We start from the raw sequence: 24,414 nt of genomic DNA on the forward strand, positions 1-24,414 counted from the left end.
GAGGGTAGCTGTTGTAAAACTGAGTCTTTTACAACAAACTCATTAAATGAGGATACAAGTTACGAGAACAATTCTTATAAATGGTAATAAATTTATGATATCATTTCTTTTGAACCTATCGTTTGAAAAGAGTTGATTCCGAGTACACTTAATTTACAGTAAATATTAAAAGGTATATTTTACGTTGGTATACATTTTTTAAATATTTTTTGAGGGAATCGTTTATGAAAAATCTAAAATAAACAAATAAAAACAACATTTATTCATTTGTGTGACCCGTCGAAAACTAAACACAACACATATTACATTATTTAATATGCTTTTAAGAAAATATTGAATTTCATTCATAAAAAGCTAAATTTTAAAATCGATCAATTATTTATTTTTTGGTTTGTGATTTTAGTAATTGTACATTTTTATTTAATGTATTATAATAATAACATGTTTGATAGTTGTAGACTTAATACAATAATTGTCGTGTTTTTTAAGTCGTCAATCTTATCCAATTGCATGCATACTACTTATATCCAAAAAAATGGTATATTTCAACTTTAAAATGTGTTAACTCGCGTTCTGTTTTGAGGTCGCAATCACGCAACTCAGCTATTATCATCATTATCGATTTTATCATATCACTAAATTCGATATTCAATATTAATTGATGGTTATTAATTTATTATTGATACCAGAATCAAATCCCAAAATTAAAAGTCGAACTATTTTTACTGCTCTAAAAAGTTATAATGGATAGAAAATAATATAATTACATAAACATTAAAAACAATTTGGAATTTATTATATAAAGTTCATAAACACAAACTGTCTACTCGTATGCATAAAAAAATGGATCTTATTATTATACTTTTCATTTGAAGATGAATTGAGAATATTGTTAAAAAATAATAAATTTGATATATTTAATGCGAGATTTACTAAAACGAATATGTGAATTATAAGAATATTGGTGAAATGGGAATGTTTTAAAAATACCTATTATAAAATCGATATGTTTTTCGGCGAACTGGGATGTCGATGAATTGGTATTCGTATTATTGATTCATTATTGTAATAGACTGTAGTTAAGCATAAAAGAAAATATATTGTTTATCATGGATAATTTTCATCTAAACAATAACAATAAGAGGCTTAAAAATATTTTATTTCGCTTTTTCTATATCCACTGTTCACTGGAGAAAACATTGATTTTTATTTTCAATCGCCCATGTACAACACGCGTAATTACATTTTGAATATCATAATATATAGATGTTTGCAGAGACAAATGACCTCGCAAACATATACATAATTATATTCAATGGTCCTAAAAGTTTTCGGATCACCAATTAAGTCTTATTTATCGGTCTTTGAATGGATATTGAAATTGCATTGGCCGCAATTCCCGTACGCTGCCACCAAGTCATAAAAAACAAAAATAAAAACAGTAGGCTGGTACTAACAATTTTCAGATGACATAGATGATAATTTATTGCTTAAAAAATAAAATGTAATATTACTATAGTATAATGTTGTCTATAAAAACTACAACCCCACACGACAGTCATCATCACGCGCGTTGTAATCTGTGTTGAAAATGCTGGTAAATCATAGCATTCGCAGCAAGTAGGTACGTAAAGTTATATTATAATTATTCTGTGTTGACTTAAAATTCAATTCAGTAGACTGACAGAGAGTATAGCGTTGATAGATTTTTGAAATTTTGATGATAAATAAATTAACGAGATAACAATGTGATAAACAAATAATATACGTACCTATAATTGTTGTTAAACAACAATGGGTCGTAACTATGTACGAATGAATGCATAATCAACATAGGTGCATAACTCGTAAACATCTTTAATGGGAAGTGAAGAACAGCAATACGCATACCAAGTCAACTGTAAAACTACCGACGACGTCAGCATAAATATTGTAAAATACATTGTTACGGCAGAACTCGGAAATAAGACGGAAGCAAAGCGTCAGGAACTTTCTATGTCTTCAAACAACGTTTCGAGTAGTCATGGTAAATGGAAATAACATTTGGTTCAAAGATAACGAAGTTCTTAATTTATTGAATGAACAAAAAATGTATAAGCAGATAGGTGATTTACTTGAAAAGATATAATAAACAATTACTTGAATGCATTGATGAGTGGTGACTAACAACGTCCAATTGAAATCTTAATTTTTGCTTAGTATACTCATTAGTCCATATAGATAAAAAAAAAAATACAATAGAAAATCAAAATATAAAATACTGTATTCATAAGGTAATAATAAATTGAATGTATTGTAATAATATGAAACAATATTATGCTGTGTAAACGGACTACATGACCAGAGTGTACGTGAAAAGCCTAACTAAAACGCCGTGTGATTATGATATTTCATTGAAATATATTATTTTGAACAATTAATTATTATATTATTAACTTAGAAATATAACTATCAAACAGATCACATAGTGATGATCATAGAACGGATGATAAATGACAGAATAGAGGTGAACTTTGATTACCGACCCTCAATTTGGTGCAATTACACCAATATTTTTTGATACACTAAATTCGTTTACGTAATAATTGTATAAACCATGATATAAGCATAATATAATTATTGCATTTGTATGTATACTTTCATTTGGTTGATTACGCATAATTCGTTGATCAAGTGATCAAATAAATTAAGTAAAACGAACATTAATTGTTAATAGAAATTGTTTTATGTAATTTCTAATACTGTTTATTGAGGCTGTTTGATTTGAATAATAAAAAACATAGAATTGTTTTTATTACATACAAATTCAAGTAAGCTTAGTATATTTTATAGAAGGAAATGCTCACTTGACACGTCATACTTGAAATTAGTAATCATAATGGCGCTTATTACATATAATTATTTCGTATAATATATAAAATATAAATGTATACATAATGACGTATAATTTTAACATTAAATATCAGTATAACTAGCACGAATCATTACATTGGATTATTACGTGTATGACATATTATACCTTCTACATTTTCATAATGTAATATGTTATACATATAATAAAAGTATAAGCCTTCGGATTATAATAAGACAACAAAGTATCAGCGCGGTGGGTTTATTGTGAAAAACAGATTTAATGAAATACGACCGTTTTTTCCTCTCCGAGATAAATATTATTTTTTATTTAGTTTCCATGTCAAATGATTTTTACGACGGCAAAAAGTTTTTCTGTGCCTTACACGGTATACATAATATACTTGTTCGAATTTAACTTTGTAATTGGATGGCAACGACATAATTGGTGTTAGTGACATTAGGATTAAAAACGTTATGAATAAAATATGTAAAATCTATTATCAACATATTATTATGTGTATTATCACGTCCCTTGTACCGTCATTAAATACTTAATTATCAATATTTATTATTTTATGAAATATCTTCATGCTATATTATAACTTGTTATGTCTATCTACATAAAAATGTAAAAACCAAAACATGACAACATTTTATTTTTTATAACTACTATGCGTATAGAGCTCAAAATCAGCGTATCGAGTTTAATTGATAAATAATTTATTATTTCAAGAATTTATTTTATTCTTTATTATAATAAATATTTATCTATAGTTGTTTTGTCTATGATACAGGAGTATTATTATATATGATGCCGTTTTACTACACTCCTATCGAATAGAAATGTCTTGTTAAAATGTATGTAACAAGCGAAAACAATATAACAGGGAATCACAAGAAATAAAAAATATTGTATTAGTTCAAAAATACACATACCTTTAGCCCTTAGGTGTGGTTAGAACAGTAAAATATATATAATATTCGGTAAGTATACGAAGTAATTGGGTCGTTATCTCCTGATAAATAAGCACAAACATCGTTATTTATAATACAAATAGAAAATATAGATACGATGAATATTACTCATAATACTACATTAAACTGAATAATTAATTTTTTTCATCTAATTATTAATACTTTATTTAAAATTTAATAAAACTAATTGTCGTGATGTTGATGATTTTGCATATCAATGAATTTCATTATTAATTAGAAATAAATAAGATAAATACATATTGTATCTTACTATATAGTGGTTCGAAATACAAAGTCATACTTAGCATATTCGTGACGTTTGGGCATATTCAATTGCTTTTTTTTAAATTATTTTTTTTTAAAAAACGACAATAAGTTCAAAAAATATAAATATATATACAAAAAATATATTTCCTTGTATTATTCAATTTTTATAATTGATATGTAATATCATAATCTTTCAACCCATATACAGTATTTTTAATTAATTTTGAATAATTTTGCATAGTTTGTAATTTTTAATGCATAATTGTCTGTTTTTATACGCATAAGTTTATGCATGTTTTGTTGTTTTGTTAGCATATTAACATCATAGCCCGCTAATAACTAATTCGTATTTATCAGGCTTCAGTTAATAATGTTAGTCTATTTTATTTCAAACTAAAAATCACCAGACACATGAATTAGTTATCATAATAAATTAATCATTTTATAAATAATCATAATAATCATGTGTCTTATTATTTTGATTAAAATACGGGATTGAAATATAGTTAAATTGAGTAAAAGTTTAGTTGAGATAATTAATGTCAAACGTTAGCTAGGTTATTATTATAATAAATATAGTATGGGGCTTACTACTTTAATAAATAATAATATTATTACGTGATTGTGTGCACGTTTTAAAACTATCTTTAAATTTGTAAATTGTATCATAACAGTTTTGGTTGTGATGGGATTTTATTAATATTATGTAGGTAACGAGGTACACATATATGAGCATACAATAGTTTTTAACATTAAAATACCACCGAGAAATCTAGTAACGACATTAAAAACACCATAGTCTTCACTGAAACATAAAACAAAACGTGTTGATTTCGACGAATATAAGAGTACTCTATCATTGCTGTGTACTAAATTAATGTATGAGCGTAATTTATTTAAATTACCGTGGTAATAACATATGCATGTATTACGAAACTTAATGTTTTGGTTTTCAGAAAATTAAATTATACACAAATATTTTGTAAATAGGCTTAACATTTTACGACATATCTATTAGAGTAATATATATTTAGATGACTAATTTATAATAAATTATAAAACTGTGAATTATTATATCTGCATTCTGAATGTTATCTGTGTAGGAGTCAACATATGAAAATAAACATAAATTGGCAATAGCCAATAATGCATAATATTATATGTAACAAATAATAGGTATACATAAAAACAAATCGATAAATGTATTAACTTAAATTTCATACTGCAATTCTCAATCACTCAAATGTTTTATAAATATTATTTGTAAATAATTAACGATTTGTATATTACAAAACAAACATGATCGTGATCTTAGAAAAATTAAGCCATAGATCATCTTATTGTGTCATAGAAATTAGAATCTAAAATAATAACTAAAAAAGTGTATAATATATCAAACGGACAAAATTAAAAAATAAAAATAAAAAAATGACAGATTTTTTTCGATAGTTGTATCATAAAATTAAAATGACGTTGGAATATTAAAGGTAATTAAAAATATGTACATATTTTTTAAATGTTAATACTATATAATTAATAGCAACCATAGCTACTTAAGAGTTATAAGTTAGATTATAAAATGATTTAATAATTATTTAATATATACTGTATAATATAATAAATTATTTCCACGTATTTATATAGATTATGGAAAGATAAAATATAAATAATATAATATTCTTAGTAGTATAAAGAACCTTATATTATTACATATACCTGAGTATTTTGTTACAAGAATAATTTATAAACTGTAAAATTATCGTGTTTTTACTGTGAACTGTTAATTTTTTAACATTGTTCATATTATTCATATTTAACATAGTTATCAAAATAATTTACCAAATCGTCGCAATTGCTAATTAGTGTTTCAATTGAATGGATTACCTATTAGCCATTACCCACATTTAAAATCTTACCTGTTGTAAAAAAATAAGCGAATAATTATGTAATGTGCATGAAGTTGGTGGACCCATATATGCCTATATCTTGTAAGTTAATTGCATTATAAATTGATTTTTAGAATTTGCAAATACATTTTTATAATACGTATTATAAGCTAAAAACTATTACGAAAGGCTAACTTCACAAAGCTACTCGACTTGGTCTAATTGGTTCGAAAAATTTACCAATATTTTGTAAATTAATTGTAAATATCATAATATCACAAATTGGTTTTTAGTTTTCAACGTTATATAGGCCAACTTCTGGACGTACTGCTGCTGTGTATTAATATATTGTATTAAAATTATAGAATATCTACACCAATTAAGTGTCAGGTGTGGAATTGTATCGTATATATATATATATAATGACGTGCATTATATGATTTTTTTGTAAGTAATAAAGTTTATGAGTAAAAAAATAGTAATTCAGTAAAGTTATAGAATATTCAAGAGAAGTATCTATATAGTAATATACAAATATCTTCCCTATTTTATTAAGTACACTAAAAAAATCAAAACTGCTTTTAAAACTGCGACACCAATCATATTATTATATTTCTTATTTCTCAAGCGTTCTTTTTACTCTTTTTAACGACCATTTCTTATTGTATATACTTCCACTCTTAATATCAATCTTGTCTATACATTCCAAATACCCTTCTGTTATTAATATTATTAATTAATCTGTCATTAATTTAGACTATATACAATCGGCTTGTTAATTTCTTACATGGAATAATTTCTTAGTTTTTTTTTCATACATGTTTTGTACTATAATACATCATTGTTAAAATGTATTGGTTTTCGATAGAAATACATTAATTAATAATGGTGGTAAGAAATGATATAGTATTATGTTATATTATTCCAAATTATAGAAAAATATAACAATATGTACGAAACTAGGTACTTTTTTTTTCAATTAAGGTAATAGTTTTAAACATTTAAATTATTATATTGGCCCAATAATATTCTCAACTTATATAATAACCATGAGTCGCAATCGCATTCGCAATCCTACACCATTTTAATTTAATAGCCAATAAGGTAATTTATTTAAATAAATGATATTGCAACAATTTATAATTTAATGTAACTAAGTTTAAGATCTGTAAACTTATAAAGTATACTATGCGTCGTTTAAAGGTAATATTTTTATGATCGAGATTCTATTATAAGGGCTAATAGAAAACTATTCAAATATCGTATAAAAAAAAAATATTTTTAAATACTTATTCAAAATATTTGAATTATTTGGTTATATTATCATTATGTACGATTGTTGACGAAAATTTAAGTTTTTAAAATAGCTATTGTTTTTGTATATTATGATATGCGCACGAGTAACAAGTGAAAACAACCGTTATTCAACTGTTTTTAATGTTCATGATGTGTTCATGAGATAATTTAATACCTAACCCCGGTAACCATAAATACGCGAGAGTCCAAATAAAAAAAATATCTGCACTGTTATAATTCGATGTGTACCATTGTATCAAATGTAGGGTTCAACTGATATAGAATCACTTCGGCCGAATACTTTTACATTATAATATACATATTATTATTATAATGATAATATCGACCGAGAGCCCATCCGTGCGAATAAACGCATTAAAAACACGTACGCGACTTGGGTAGTAGATAGTTATATATAATACAATATGTGCATATAATTTACACAAATTGCGTTCGCCGATACGGTCATAGTAATATATAATATTATAATAGGTGTATATTATACGCGGGGAACAATTGCATCGTTTTCGGTGAGAAAACCATAATAATATTTATTATTTTGTTATCGGATATCTCACCTGAAAAGTAAGCACATCGAGATAATGAATTCCCCGACGTCTCTGCGATGATCGACGAAAGAGATTAGGATGTGGTCACCGACAATCGCCAACATATTACAATATCAACCAAGTCAAATAAAATTGTATAAAAATAACAAAAATCGAAAATGTGATTTACATTTTCGACAGCGTCGAATAATTTATTATGATATTACTTATACACAGTGCAAAGGTTATATAACTAGATTCGATAATTAGTACACCTAAGAATTCGATTTAAAGGTTATTTGTGGTTTTAGAGAATACGTAGCACAGTGATCTGCGGCTGCGAGAGAATACCAAAAATAAAAGCATGCAACGCATGTAGTAAGTGCCCTCTTCCGTGTAATGGTTTCCACGACCATTATCAGGATTTTTATTTTATGCGCACTGCTCATTCGCCCTCGTGACTTTAATACTAATTGCAAATCTTGCGTCAATCCCTCCATACGGCATTATATTATTACATTAGTATAGATCATTTTTTACGTCAAAATATTATTGTATTTATACTTTGTGTCGTTCTCTAAATTTTAAAGTTTACCATGCTTATATAATATATAAATACATATATGTCTCTATATGTATTATATTTACCTGATGGACCTAATGGTCCCCAACCGATTGATACTTAAACAAAATGTAATAGACGGTAAAAATATAAATGTATTACGTTTTATCATTATCTGTCGATTACACTCGTAGGTTATTACTAAACGTAAATAAAATAAAAATAAGCGGTACTGAAACTTAAAAAACATTATAATATTGGTTTATAATGTTGTATTCATCAAAATGTTGGTCATGATGTTAAAAAAATCTGAATCCGGTTATAAGAATAATTATTATTTCGTCGTTTTTTTTTTTTTTTTTTTATTAACAGACGACATATTATTACAGGCATTCACGAGAACCTTCCTATTTTAATATTATAAAGTGCAATATTATTTCTCCAAAGGTAGTTACTAACAAAAAGTTATTATTTTATTTTAAATACGAGTACTTTTTCCGAGCACTATAATATTGAACAACAATATGTTTAACGTTTAGCAGAAACGAACCAATACGACGTCAAAAATGACCGAGAAGCGAACGTTATTACACTACAGTTTGAACTGATCGAATACAAATGAAATATTTTGCATCATATGTGTGGGAGCAGATTTTTCTCCTTCTGTTATAATATTATAAAATAATATAGTCACACAGTTGTCTGACTATAGGTACTCGAACACGACGTACCAAGTATACTTGTAAGTGGTTTATTTAATGTGTATACAAGTATGAACAACTTTGTCCAAAATTAAAATAATTTAAAACGTCACAAAAGTGTGTATAAATTTGTTTCCTGCAGTAAATACGGTTTTTAAAGATAATATTTGAGTTGAGTAGGCACGAATTCCGACCAACTCTTGTATTCGATGTGTGTAAAGAGAATTTCGATAAATACACACGTTTGATAAACGAATATCATTGTGAGCACATCTAACCTCTGTATGTGTGGTATAATGTACCATGTACGATATTATTATACTTTTAGGTACTATAAAGTGCAAATGTCTAACAGGCTTCACTGATATTTATTTTATTTTCAGGTTCGTTCGTTCTTTAAACTCAGTATACTCGCGTCCATCGATAACTATTAAACATACGTTTGTTGAATAATTGATCAATCAATCTAATTTCGAATGTAACGTGTACGACTACAGGATGATCTTTTAAATGAGGCGCGTCTATTCACGTGTTAACGATTTATCATTGATATTGTTGTAACTATATATATATGTGTGTATGTGTATGTAATTTACTCGTGACAATATGATAAATAAAAAAATATCTTTTCATTGGTGTTTGATATAGTGATAACGGCTGACATGACGTGTGGCCGAAATATAATAAATTAATATAATTGTATGATATCGTTAATTTACGGTATATATTATTATTATTGTATAGTTGTATAGAAGGTACATTGTAGTTTTTAAATACGTATAAGATAGTCTTTTGTGATTGTGCTTTTATACCGATAAGCACCAACTGTCAGAAATCAATTATTTTTTTTTTTGATAATCTGTGTTCAGTGCATTATAATTCAATATCATTGTAATCAACGCGAAAGTATATGGTTACAAGCTTTACGGATTTGTGATAATGCGTTGAATACAAAATAGAAACGTTTGGATTAAAATAAAATAGTATAGTACTTTCATATACATAAGTAATACAGTCAACATCGACCATCGAAGACGGAGATTGGTATATTACTACACACTTAATGTATAGGTATAATGACTATGATGTTATTATAATATAATAATATAATATATATTATGATATGATATACCTTTCTGTGTTTGGCCATTAGGTTTCTGACGAATTCGACTCGTGTCATCTGATCGTGACAGTTGACCGCTACAGATCCGGTGTACTGTAACAGAAATAAAGGAAAAAAAACCAATAGTCAAAACGATATAATAATATATTTTATTACTTAAACGCGTACACGACGACCAAACTCGTGCGCTTATTATTACGCCAGTATAGATACGTAAGTATCACACACGTACCGATATTATAGTATACATATAGTATAATACACACCTATATATTATTATTTTATATAATATATTGTAATGCACGAGGCGCGCAAGACATTCCCTACAACGGTCGCCACTCGTGAACTCGCGCGTATAATGATAATGATAATAAAATATATAAAGTGTATAATATTACGTTATTGTGCGCCGGGTTATACTTATATATATATATATATATATACACACGATGACGGATATTGTAATATATTTTTATATATATATATATATATATATGTATATTATACACTTAGTTCGTTCGGTTTTCTCGTATTACACGTTTTTGTTTTTTTTTTCCGGTGGTAGTATAATATATATATATATATATTACCGTTTGTTGTGTACACGATCGTATCGTCGCGACATCACTTACTATTGTACAGAGATCATATTATTATATATTATACGACAACCGGGATGGGATTGGAAGTCCATTAGAAAAAGAAAAAAAAAACACTTTTTTTCCGCGAGACGTGTTCATGTGTACGGACGACAATGTTTTAATTTTAAAAGTAAACACAATGATAAAACGACAACAAAAAATGGCCCCGCTCTTGACTCTTGTGCTACATCGCGTTTGTGATATAATATCATAATATTCATATTGGTTAAATCTATAGGCATACATATTTTACACAACGCCATGTTTGGTTGTAGCGATTGTTTCGACATTGATAGGTTGACGACGGTCATATACACAAAGTTATTACTTTATTAGGGTTACAATGATTAATATAGTGTTTGACATAGATAAAAAAAATAGGGAACGCAAGTATATTCTAATAGAACATTTTCGAGGGTTGTCAAATTGATTTCCATTTGACTGACATTTTTTCCTGTTCGAAATTTTGTATTTTAAAAGATGAGACCAATCGGTTCACGTTTAAATTGAATATGTACCCCACTGTTAAAAAGGTAGTAACAGGAATTATTTGATTTTTGTTTTTAATTTTGTACATTATAGCTGAGTCTCGTTTGATAGATTCACCCTCCACACATTGACACATCTCACTTACTTCAAAGATGTTTTTGGGTTTGGTATTTAGAATTTTCCGTCTGCGAAATGTCTTATCTGTAAAAAAAACAACTGTTCGCTAAAATAGTTGTGCCATCTACGTTAAAAGCAATTTTTTCCGAATTGCCATCAAGTGTAACGCATAGTGTAATGACTAGATCGCGCGAGCTTTACGTCCGCCAGAGCTTATGTTTAGCACGAAATGTAACGTAAACTTACATAGAATACGTGTTCAAATGGACAAATGGTACTTCAATCGTTCGGCGTAACATTATAGTGATAAGTGGTTAATGTATAGTACATGCGAATGTACAATTGGTTTATTATCGTCGTGGGATATAATCTTTATATATAGATTATATTACACATATTGTATAGGTTTAGACGTATTTAAATAGACCTTCGAATGTCATGATGGATTCACTGCTTATTGTTTTAAACATTAATAAAAAGAATCAAACTGACCTATTCAGTCATGAGTATTTTTTTGCGAGTTTGATTATTACTGACAGAGGTATATATTATACAGACAGTTTATACGGATATACAAGTTTCTTTGATCAAATATAAAAAGGCGCAATTTTGGTTTGGCAGTTGTCATTGTTGACGAACAGCTCAAACGAACGATCAGACTATTAAATAAAGACATATTTATCAACAAAAAGTATTATCGTGAATAAGTCTACAGCCTACTGAAATGGTATACAATTTCAATGGACATAAATAAGGAAAGCTAATCATTTAACTGTTGAAAATCGTGAATGGTTCAGCTGATATAGGCATAAGGCTACTAGTCAAAGACTTTAATGAATAAATTACAAAAGATAAATTTCAAAGCAATCTTTATTAAAAGTAAGTTACTTTGTAACGTATTACTTTTCAAAGATCTACATCGTTTAATATAATATGTAGAAATATATTACAAAAGTTATAGTGTCTAACGCATAAATATTCAAATCTATAAGCTGCATTGCATATAAGCAATGTTATTTAAATTGATTTATGTGGGATAATTTGTTCTTGTTCATTTTATGTCATATAGTTGAATAAAAATTGTAACCAAAAAAGTATAACTAACCTTTAACAAATAAGCATTTACATTTTATTTAAGTCGCACTTTTATTAAATTGTAATTTATACTCTTGAGTTTTAAACTTGGGTAATTCGACTTACAGTAAATTAGATTTCATTTAAGTGAATTTAATGTAAAATATTTATAAATAACAATTATAAAACGAAAAATAATAGTATTTTTTTTTAATTAAAGTAAATGTTTCAATAACATAAGTTATTTAGCCTACAATTCAGTATTATTTCACGTTATTTCGTTATATTAACATTTACACTGTATTTTGATTTTAACTATACTAATTTAATCTTAAATGTATTCATACCCGTCATAGTATACATGTATATATATATATATATATATTATATAATTAAATAAAATATTTACATTATACTAATCATTATCATGACTAACGAAGAAAAAAAATCATAGTCTATATTTGAGCACAAAGCACAATAAAATTAAGTTTTTTTATTATACATATCTACACCAGGATCACAAATCTAACAAAAACCGTCATTTAAGATATCGTGAATTGTGTATACAATTAGTAGGTATATGTATATAGGTGGTATAAGATAACTAAATAAAATTAATAATGATGAAATATAAATGTGTATTTTTTTGACTTTTTATTATTTTTATTGTAAAGTTTTTCAGACAGTCATCTAACTCATTGATTACAGTTTTTTTTTTTTTTTTGGTAATTAAACAATTGATTATATAAATTATTTACAAAAATGTGCATATATATATATAATTAATGAAACATAGAGTAGAAGATATTTTGATTTAAGAATAATATAACAAACTGATTAATTCACAAATACATACTTTTGTCATTAATTATTATTATTACTATATATTTTTAAAATAGCATTATTATAATATAATGATACATATTATGTATCAATAGTAATTATGACTAATTTTTCGATATTATCTACTGTAATAGTAATTAACATTTAAACTACTTACTTAATAAGTAGTCAGTAATTGTAATGATTATTACTTATTAGTAATACATTTATTGTATTTACTTAACACACAATAAAATATACACATATAGGACAACCAACTATTGATTGATTATTGTTAATTTACATACCGTAATGAGCGCATGTTTGAAAATTTCTAGTTACATAATGTTCTCATTTTTCGTTTATAAAGCATTTAAATTATTTTTTTTAAACATGTACGAACAATACATACCTATTAATTATATTTTGAAAACTTGTATAAAAAATAATATTTTAATACACTATTTCTCAAAGAGATTTTATACGATTAGTACTGTAACAAAGAAATCGATTAGTTTAACCTTACACATCGGTCATAGTAGATAATATTTCCCGTGAAAATATGTTATCTGTAAATCGCCACGTCAAATCACCTGCGTAGAAATACTTGAAAATCGTTAGTTTGTGTGCAGTGGTGTTATTTTTTTTTTTTTAACAACGATTTAGGGCACAGCATTATTAACCCGTTCGAAATAATTTCAGACGGTATGTCTAAAAACGGGTTTAAACCGTTGTCATTTTTTTTTTCTTACGGATCGAATTTCGTATTGTTTTGTGTTATAAGTAATATATTACGATATAACACTACTGCAATAACTCTGACGTACGGTATGGGTGCACGGTACGGATAAAGTTGTATAATGTTTATACTATACGCGCATTAGTGTATTACATATTACACAACGTAACAGCATGTTGATCGTTTGATATTTTCATCATTAGCCATTGATAACGCATATAAAGATCTTAAGTAAAACCAATTCCAGGGTTCTTAACTATTTACATCGTGTTTATTTTAATTAAAAAATTAAAAATTCACATTTTCATTTCTTATTCTATTATAGCTGATCCTGCACGTCCGTGGTCCGTGACAAATTAAATGCCCATGGATTTACCCCTTCTCAAACTCTGTTAAATGTAAACTTCACAAACTTCGGATTGTTTTGACCAAGTTTAAGTTATATAATGAATACCAATATAAATATTGAACACGTATAATATAATTATTCATAATTTATTCAATCAATTGAAGTTGAGATGTTTGTAATATATGTGTTGTAAATATTTGTGTAGATTGGACCACAATGCAATAAAATGGACTAATAATTAAGAAATCTTACAATTTAGCTTGTGATGTATATTTTTACGTTACATATTATATAAATATTATTATCTAATGAAAATTTTACATACGTCGTGAGAAACCGATTTGTGAATATCAAAAAAAAAAAATAATAAATATATATTTTCGCAGAAAACGGCACTGTCGACGGATAGGTTTTTTTGTTTTGGGTTGTCTATCAGCCGTCTATAGCGCGTGTTTTCCGTTTGCATAATGATATTAATAACACGATATATCTTATTATTTACTGTTATCGCCCACACGACTACCACTTAGTACGAATCGGAACACATTGCAAAAAGTCTTAGCTTACTTATAGTATTATCGTGTCTATAGTCTATTTTTTTTTATTATTATCAATTAATTTGTTTTTACATTAATTATTGAAGTTTCTATATTCTATGCTGTATGTCAAAACAATTAACAAGAAATAAAATAGACTAAAAAAAAAAAATATTTGAAAACGCTTCTACAATATTTACATATAATAAAATACTACATTAGTACATTACTTTATTAATTATTACTATTATAGTGCTATAAAGTGAATCGAAACAGGTTTTATATTATTATTTGTTACGTATTATGCTCGTATAATAATAACATAAAATCACAATAGGTAGAATATTATTATTTGATTTTAGGTTACTCGGGTATCACAGGCACATTAAGATTTTAGCACTATTTTTTCCCCTAAAAAACTTATACTCTAGAAATTTAACTTCTAGCGCAGTGCCTTTTTAAAATACTTACAATTTGGCCTTCAGGGCGATTTTCCCTCCCCTCCAAATATGCTTCTGTCACGCATACAGATTGTATACTTATTGAAAGAATAAATGAGGCGCTAGAACAGCTTATAACACATGCAACTATTATTTTAGAAAAAAGTGTTTTATGAGTTTTCCGAGCTGGTTTTTAAATTCATTATTTGTATGTAAGTAAACATCAAAATAAATTATGTGCTTCTATGTTGCATATGATACTTTATTATTCATTGTAGGGATAACGTTTAAATAAAAATTAAACAAAATTTAATTTTTGGTGGTTTAAGTTATTTTGACATAATATGTAAATCAAGTATTGTTATTACTTATTGCACGTTTTTTTTCCAAATAAACTACAACCACTACAGAAGCCATAATTTTTTTTATTGTTTTTTGCTCGACGATTTATTAATAAAATAATACCGAGGATGACAGTATGCGCAAGAATGTGCAACGTACCTACTTATATGTTATTTATTATTATAATTTACATTGTACAGACTACAGAGTAACAACGAAATACAGCTATTATATTATTATAATATGTTGTTCAACCGCTAGGGGGCCCCAGACCGTTGGAGCCAATAATTTTCAATTTTTCATATGCTATCAATTATTTATTTATCAGTTTACATTTTGTGTATTGCGTATTATAACTGTATATAGGATCTTATAATAATACAAGATTGCTGATATTTTAATGTTATTATAAATCACCAACGATGCAAATACGCCTTTTAGTGGAATGATGTTTTCGAGCAATCGGCAAAACGAAGTTATGATATACTACTTATATTTTCGATGCCGACAAAAATACATTTTGGCATTTGTGTATATCTCAGAATTAAAAAAAAAAAATTGTTCTTAATTCTGTATTATAAGCTAACTAGTGGTTAAAATGTATATTGTAAATTATATTATGTATACATATTTAAACACTTTACATATTTAGATAATGCATATAGAATTGGTATATGAATTTTTTATGATTCAGTCAAAATTGGTAGAATATATGTCAATATCCACATGATGGTTCGCATATACATGCCAATCATGCATTTTTCTAAGTTAAGTAAAAAACAACCTATGCTTAAAATTTGAAATTAACTTAATATTTTAAAATTACTGTAATGAATTATGAGGATTTTAATTTATAAAGTTTTGCAAAAAAGATTACGCATTGAAGGTTTGAAGATAAAAATCATAATCTATATATTTGGTACTCATTTTTTTATTTGCGTTTCTTTTTTTAATATCCTCAAATAAACATTTTATTCGTTTCGTTTGGACTAAAATACGAGTATATACGTAACGTCTAGAAAAAAATATTATAGTTTTTGTATCATGATTAATGGGTGCATCCACGGACTAAAGGCTATAAAGACAATGTCACTAGTTATTTAATTATCACCATCATCCGTATGTATACATTTTATCAATCGTTGATATAATGACGTGTACACTGTCCCTACGATGGCCTTAATAATATTATAACGCCACGAGTGCCGTGGCTGTATTTATAAGTATGTACTATGATAAGTCCAAACAAAAACACGACCTTTTCTCTATCTACATAATATAAGCACGGCCCAACGATATGGGTATTGTAACTACGTATCTTATTAATGATTTTATGTATATTATAGCACACGTGGATACTTACTAGGTTTGAAAAATAAAATTACAATTTACAATTTTTTTTCATTCGCTCTGGATGTCAACGTGGTATGCGTGCACATTATCGATAAAAACGAGTTTTTTCGCGTACCGACCGACGAAAAAAATCATTTGGAACCTGAACTGTTTATTATATGCACTTATAAAATTAAAAATAAATTGATCTGTTACCAACCTTCCACAAATTGTGCGCGTACAAAAAAATATATTAATTAATAATACTTATAATATTTTACATGCCACATGAATGTGTCGTATTCATGCAATATACACCAATAACGCAAATTCATAGGTATCAGGTAGGTACCTACGTGTATTTTAAAATTGGTAAATATAAAATAGATTTTATGTATTTTAATTGTGTAATAACTTTGAGAAGGGACTTACTCAAGCTGTTTTAATGTAACAATTATATCATTATAAAATTAATTCAAACAGAAATAATAATTTGATAAATCAAATTGTTACTTGAAAAACTGCAACGGCACCTATACAAATTATACTTTTTTTTATACCGACGAAATATCTCCAATGGAGGGTATTTTTAATTCGTTATTCTTGTGCTGATTTAGTTATTTGTGTATTAAATATTAATTAAAGCTTATTTTTCATGTTGTAACAGATTTAAAAAATTATGTATATATATAAAAAAATCATTTTATACCATACCCATATAAATTATTATGAAACCGTTTATATTTGATTACACTATTAATGTTCATTTTTTTGACACATTTTATATTTAGTTACATTTTTCATATGCACGCGTCCCAGTGAGCTTTTATATAAATAAATTATACAAAAAAAAAAAAAACTTAAAAATAATATTTTTTCTTAGGAATGAATTTAAACATCTATGACGGGTGCTTTAGAAATAATAATAATAATAAAAAAAAAAGACATTTAGTTTTACGTAACAAACATCTAAGTTGTTTTTATGTTTAGTATTTTGTACTTGAATTTGTTAGAAACGATACTATGTAATACATAATTTATTTTAATGTTAGTTTTTACGTTAGATTATTGTAGATTATTCGTAGAATTTTCTGAATTTATACACTTTATAGTGACAATTAATACTAACTATCTAGGTATATCAATATAATACCTATACAAAAACAATTATAACGATTGATTATGAACTGATTTTATGAGTGATAGATAAATTTGAATATCGTCTACTAGAAAAAGCATACTGATGTATATACATGCAGTTTATACACATCGTAATGTCAGCGTTTATTGACGATGGGCCAGATATTACATTGAATAGCGAGTATAATATATTGTTATTATTATTATTTTATTATAATATACGTGTATAGAATAATACCAATGCGTGGTCGTTTCAGTCTTTTATTATAAATTATAACTTGTTATTTGATTTGGCCAATGGCAATAACGCATTATATTAGTACCGGCGATACGTTACGTCATAAATAAATTATATAAACTATTAATAGGTATGTTTTATAAATCTATTTCTCGGTCATCGTCTACTTAATATATTTTAATATCAAATACGACCACAAATAATGTTGGAAAACAATATTCGCGAACCAATCGAATATGACCACAAAAGATATAATATTTATATTACCAAAGAATAATATAATAATATTATAAGGAATATTATCGTGCGTACAATTCTAGACATCATATCCACAATAATATTGTTATAATGTACAATAGATAGAATTCTAAAGTATAAACATTTTATTAGAAAATATTTGTTTACTTTAAAAGTATTTACTACGTGTCTTATATAATATTAAATTGTATTTAATCTAATATTATAGCAATATACTTATTTGATAAATTGGTACTGGTTAAAAATGCTCGTAGAAATAACCTCAACGAATAAAACAAATTTAACCTGATTATAAAATTCGGCTGATTCTAATCTTAATTTATTATTTGAAAGAATATAAAATGTAGCACAAAATTATGCAAAACGGTGGAAAAAGCCATTATTTATTTATAATATTTTATAAAAATGTTTAAATGTGTAATGAAAATGAAATAGTTGTCGCTCCAAATTTATTCAAAAAAATATTAATACAAAATATATATATTATATCATAAACATATAATATATTTTAGTATATAGATTGAAAATAATACTAATAAAGTTTATTTTTTATAACTAGAGCATGTACAAATTATAATTTACAGTTTACATACACGCATAAACTCATTATGCCATGTAAAGTAAAGGATAAACGATAATGCGATTGTTTTATTTTTAATTTTTTACAGTTTGCTTACGGACAATAAATTATAGCTTATATAATAGTGTATAATTAATCTATGAGAGTTATTATTATTATTGCATATGATAATCGATCGATGTCGATAAAATTAAAAAAATATTTATTATAGTACACTGTCTCGTTTTGAATCCACTTGCTTGATGAAATTTAATCATTCACATTATTTTATATACATACTCGTATATATAATATTAGAGGCGCAAGGTTATAGGTTACAAGTTTACAATTTATTTTACTAAGAGCACTGTACCGTGATTGCGCACTTATGACGTTGTGTCTCACACGTTATTAAAATATTCTTGTATCAATCAATACGCTTCAGTCCACGTACAATAATATTGTTATGGTAGTAGAAACTAGAAAAGCTCGTAATAGTTCCTATAACATATCGATTATAAACTTCATATATTATTGGTAGGTACTTTAGAGGAGTGATTTTTTGAATTTATCCGTCGTTTCTCTAATAACAGATAAAAAGTATTAAAAAAACAATTAGGTAAACAACTGTGATTTTAACAAAATTAATTTGGTCCGATTCGTATGGCTAAAAATCGATTATTTGGTACCATTATTCCTCATATATAGCGTTCACATTTAGTATCACAACACAAATCAAGCACGCTAAGTATTTGTCTATCCGCTGCAACTTCCTGCATCCCTAAACTCCTGTAATGGGAAGACTGTTTGATTCAGTATAGAGTGTTATTATATGTATAATTATATCATTGGTAAATTATAAGGCATATAAATATGATATATGAGTACACGTAGTGATACACATGTAGCCATGCAGGTAATTATATTCGCTTCATCGGTCGTGATATTATCATATTACAAATTATAATATTATAATAAGAAAAAAGCTTACTTGGATTATTGATGGAATTTTATCGAAATTTTAATAATAGGTATATTTTGTAGATGGGTACGGTATATACATGTTGCGCTGACGTTCATTTAAAAAAAAAGATAAGAATTATAAGTATAATATTATGTATAGTTGACGAACATAATTATATTAATATGAGACGATTAAAACGGCTTAATATACATAATAACATGAGCGGAAATACTAAATAGATTGTGTTGCTAGGAAATTGATCGACAACGACCCCTCGTAGAACCATGAGTGACTTATGCTACTGTTGAAACTACTATAGTAAGTATAAATTATAATATCATCGAGAATACTTTTGAACGTCGTTTTAAAATTTAAAATTTCGATTCCTCTCATTATTGAAATATTTAGTGTCATAGTAAGGTACCTAATTTTAATACAAAAAATACAAAAATACAATGTTCTTTTTTAAAGCACATATTTTAAAAACAAAATCTCATACAAATTCAAAATCCATTAAATGTCAGTTAAAAATGTTTAAATGAGTAAAAAAAAAATAAAATAGTTATATTATATATATATACTGCAGTATACAGATATATACTAATTTAAATGACTTTAGCGTGAAGTTAAATTATTTGAATGTAGAATATTTACGATTATATACGTATAATATAATTATTTACCATACAATATTTTTTTGAATGACAGAGATAGAGAGAGTAAAACAAAGAACATAGGCACGGACACAAGAAAACAAGATGACTGCAAACCCCGCGCCCCTCTACAACTTCATCTTATAAATAATATATAATCTCTGACCGTCGAGACCCAACGACTGCAATACAATAACAATTATTTAAAAGGAAACGGTTTTTTTCTTTTACGGCAAATCGCATATTCACACAACGAATTAACATAACACTAACACATAGTTTTATTCGTGATCTCATTGATTCAGTGGACACCGGACATGTCATCTGGCTCATGGCAATTAACAAAACAAATAAATCTTAGCGCGAATAAGAGTCCGGTTAATGATTTACACAGCATAGAATAGAATAAAATATAATATAATTACAAACTCATTGACTTATAGACACATAATACGAACTTACAGAAGACGACCGAATAGCGATCGTCACTAACGTTCTGTTCACACATATGTGTATTGCATATATGTGTATTATAATAATATATTATTTACGTGGGATAAGAATAAATAAACAAACCAGAACAAACCTGTTTGTATTTTCGAACGCTTACGGATCATTAATATATTTTATACTTTTAAACGTATAGGTAACTCTACCTACCTAGTACCTAGTCAATTATACTACTCACCGTAAGTCTATTAGGCACCCGCGTTTTTGCATCTAACGTAACTATTATTATTATTTGTTTTAATTTTACAGGTAAAATTGTTTGAAAACAATTGTCTAAACTATGATGATTTTTGTGTAGGTACATAATATCTACATAATTAATGTGTTTCAGTACCTAGTCACTATGAAATATTTCTTAGTGAATACTAAATATTTTATAACATCAAAAGTAAACAATTAAAAAGGTACAACTACTGAGGCACGGACGGTTATATTACATTTTTTTTTATTTGATTGTTTCAGTATATTATATTTATGTTAGTAATTAATTTTAAATGCGAAAAAAATTTTACTATAAAACACGATAAATATTATGAATATAAATTTAAATATATAATACATAATGAATTGTTTATGATGATAATGTGAGAAAACCCATTGGTATTGAATATATTTTCAGACATAACATTAGGTCTTATTGACAACGTAATTTATGTGACCGCATAGCACATGAGTTATGACAAAATATTGTTTAGGTTTTTTTTAATAGTTCACGAAGTCATAATTTTTGTTGTAGACTGTTTTATAGGCTAGAAATTTAAAAGTTATTTAATAAATGTACGTAAAACAGGAAATCGATCACCTTAAAAATTATATCGACAACTTTAGGGCTTCTTTTGTGTTTTTATTGCAGATAACTACGAGAACTAAAGCAAAATACACCATAAAACCACATTTGCTCATATAGATAAGTTGTTTATCTTAAGTAAGTTCCACGTGTATCTAAAATTGTTATCACATTATCTTTCAACAGTCTCAAAAGTCATCCATTCAGTATATAATAGTATATTCATTAGGTAACTATCTCAAACTTATTTTTTAATTTAAAATATATTATGTCTTAAAATTGTATGAATATTTGGACAATTATTTTTAAATTAAAAAAATGTCAAGCAAAAATAGGTGGGTTAGGACAAGTGTCTACCGTTCTGCTGTACAGTTGTAGGTGTTGAGTGGGTCACTTTAATGGGTGTGTTAAATTTGAATTCAATAATATTTCATTGTATATGAAAAACCAGCGGAGATGGTCTGTGGGGCTATATTACTAAGTAAAGTATATTTCATGATATTTTTTAATATTGATATTTTAATAAGTTATTTTATTTTTATATTTAGTTGATTTAGTTTTTATCATAACATTGTAGCTATTCATTATATTATTAATATTTAATCATGATAATAATATATTATATAAATGTCATATTATAATATTACTGTTGTTAACGTTTAAATCAATAATAGGTACCTAACCGAGTAAAATATTTATTTTATTATACATTTTGTCAGTTAAATATTTTCAATAAATTATTTTACAATAATTGTTTTTAAATAGCTACCTATATAGTTCATCACAGGCATATAAATATATGTAAAGGTACAAACATAGTAATGTATAAAATATCTAAAACTAATAAAACTGAAATTTTAATACAATCCATTAACATAATATTATAGTGCAGTTATATAATAATTAGCCAAATAATCTAATGGGATAGACTTTACTATAAAATTACATAATTTTCACATTGAATTCTTCTATATATGTTATTTATTTAATTAGTTTGTATAAACAATTTAAGTTAATAAAAATTAAATATATTTTATTTTCATATTATATCTCTAAAAGATAAGGCATATTTATTTATAAGTAAATTTGAAGTTAAAAACGTTGGATTAATCATGTAGATACGTGTACTATTATAGTTGTTTGTAGATATTATCTAAGTTTGTTTCCTGATCATTTTATTGTATATATCATTAATTATAAATATTTATAAACATGCCATTATTTATCACTGTTGACTCTTATTATTATTTTGTGTTTTTATGAAGAAATTGTTTAAGTTGTTATGAATAAAAATATAAAACAACTTTAAATGAATAATGCTCATCATTAACAATTTTTTTGTCATTAAATAATGTTAGTGCGTAGGAATTTAGATATCTATAGGTGTACAGTTATTTTATACAATTTGATAATGATAAATGCAATAGCAAACCTATAGGTCCTACCTAGGTATGTCAATTTATATTAACATATTATTATTTATTTCACTAAATTATTATACTATAATATTATAGACTATAGAATGTAAAAATGTGGAAAAATTAATTTTATATGTACTATGATTATTTTTATCATTTTTAATATCTGTTACGGATACAAAATGTTTATACAAAATATCGGTAGTTTTTGATTTTTATGCATATCATTATGATAGTTATAGTTCCGTTGTGTCCACGCATTTCAATTTTCAATTCCTGCGTAATATCATGATTATACCAATACCACATTGGTTGACATTGTTAACAAATTTTAGTACGATAAATGTTGGTTCTTATATTATTATGTACTTCTATAGAATGATTTTATGTTTCTTACATGTGAGGGAGATCCGTGTACAATTTCAGACAATTTGAATATCATATCATAATATTGGTAACTAACATTTTTTATGCGATGTTAAATTATAAATATCCTTCTTACTAATTCATAAACTATATAAAATTATAAAAACATACTATGTAGAATACCATTATTTTCGTCACTATATATACATATGTATAATGCTAATTTATTTATAATTTACCGATTTTATCAACAAAATAATTTTATTTTGGTACAGTATATTTTATTTATAAAAAATATTTTACATGTAAAGTATAGTATAGATTAGAAATTATTTTGAATTCAAAGTTATAATATTATATTGAAAAAATGTGGGTATGAAGATTGTGGTGGTCGTCGGTAAATTAATTCACTTGATTGGACATGATAAT

General features: G+C 26.1%; 1 protein-coding gene across 1 annotated transcript in view; it reads right to left on the reverse strand.

Annotated features, from left to right (window-relative positions):
* The window catches only part of LOC113548402 (tensin-3-like), a 134,244-nt gene that overhangs the window by 105,202 nt on the left and 4,628 nt on the right, over window positions 1–24,414 (reverse strand). Inside the window, 1 exon segment of the mRNA XM_026949266.1 lies at window positions 10,221–10,304. Within this exon segment, the coding sequence (XP_026805067.1) occupies window positions 10,221–10,304 (84 nt within the window).

This window comes from Rhopalosiphum maidis, chromosome 4, assembly GCF_003676215.2.
Source record: "Rhopalosiphum maidis isolate BTI-1 chromosome 4, ASM367621v3, whole genome shotgun sequence".
In the NCBI taxonomy this organism is placed as follows: Eukaryota; Metazoa; Arthropoda; class Insecta; order Hemiptera; family Aphididae; genus Rhopalosiphum; species Rhopalosiphum maidis.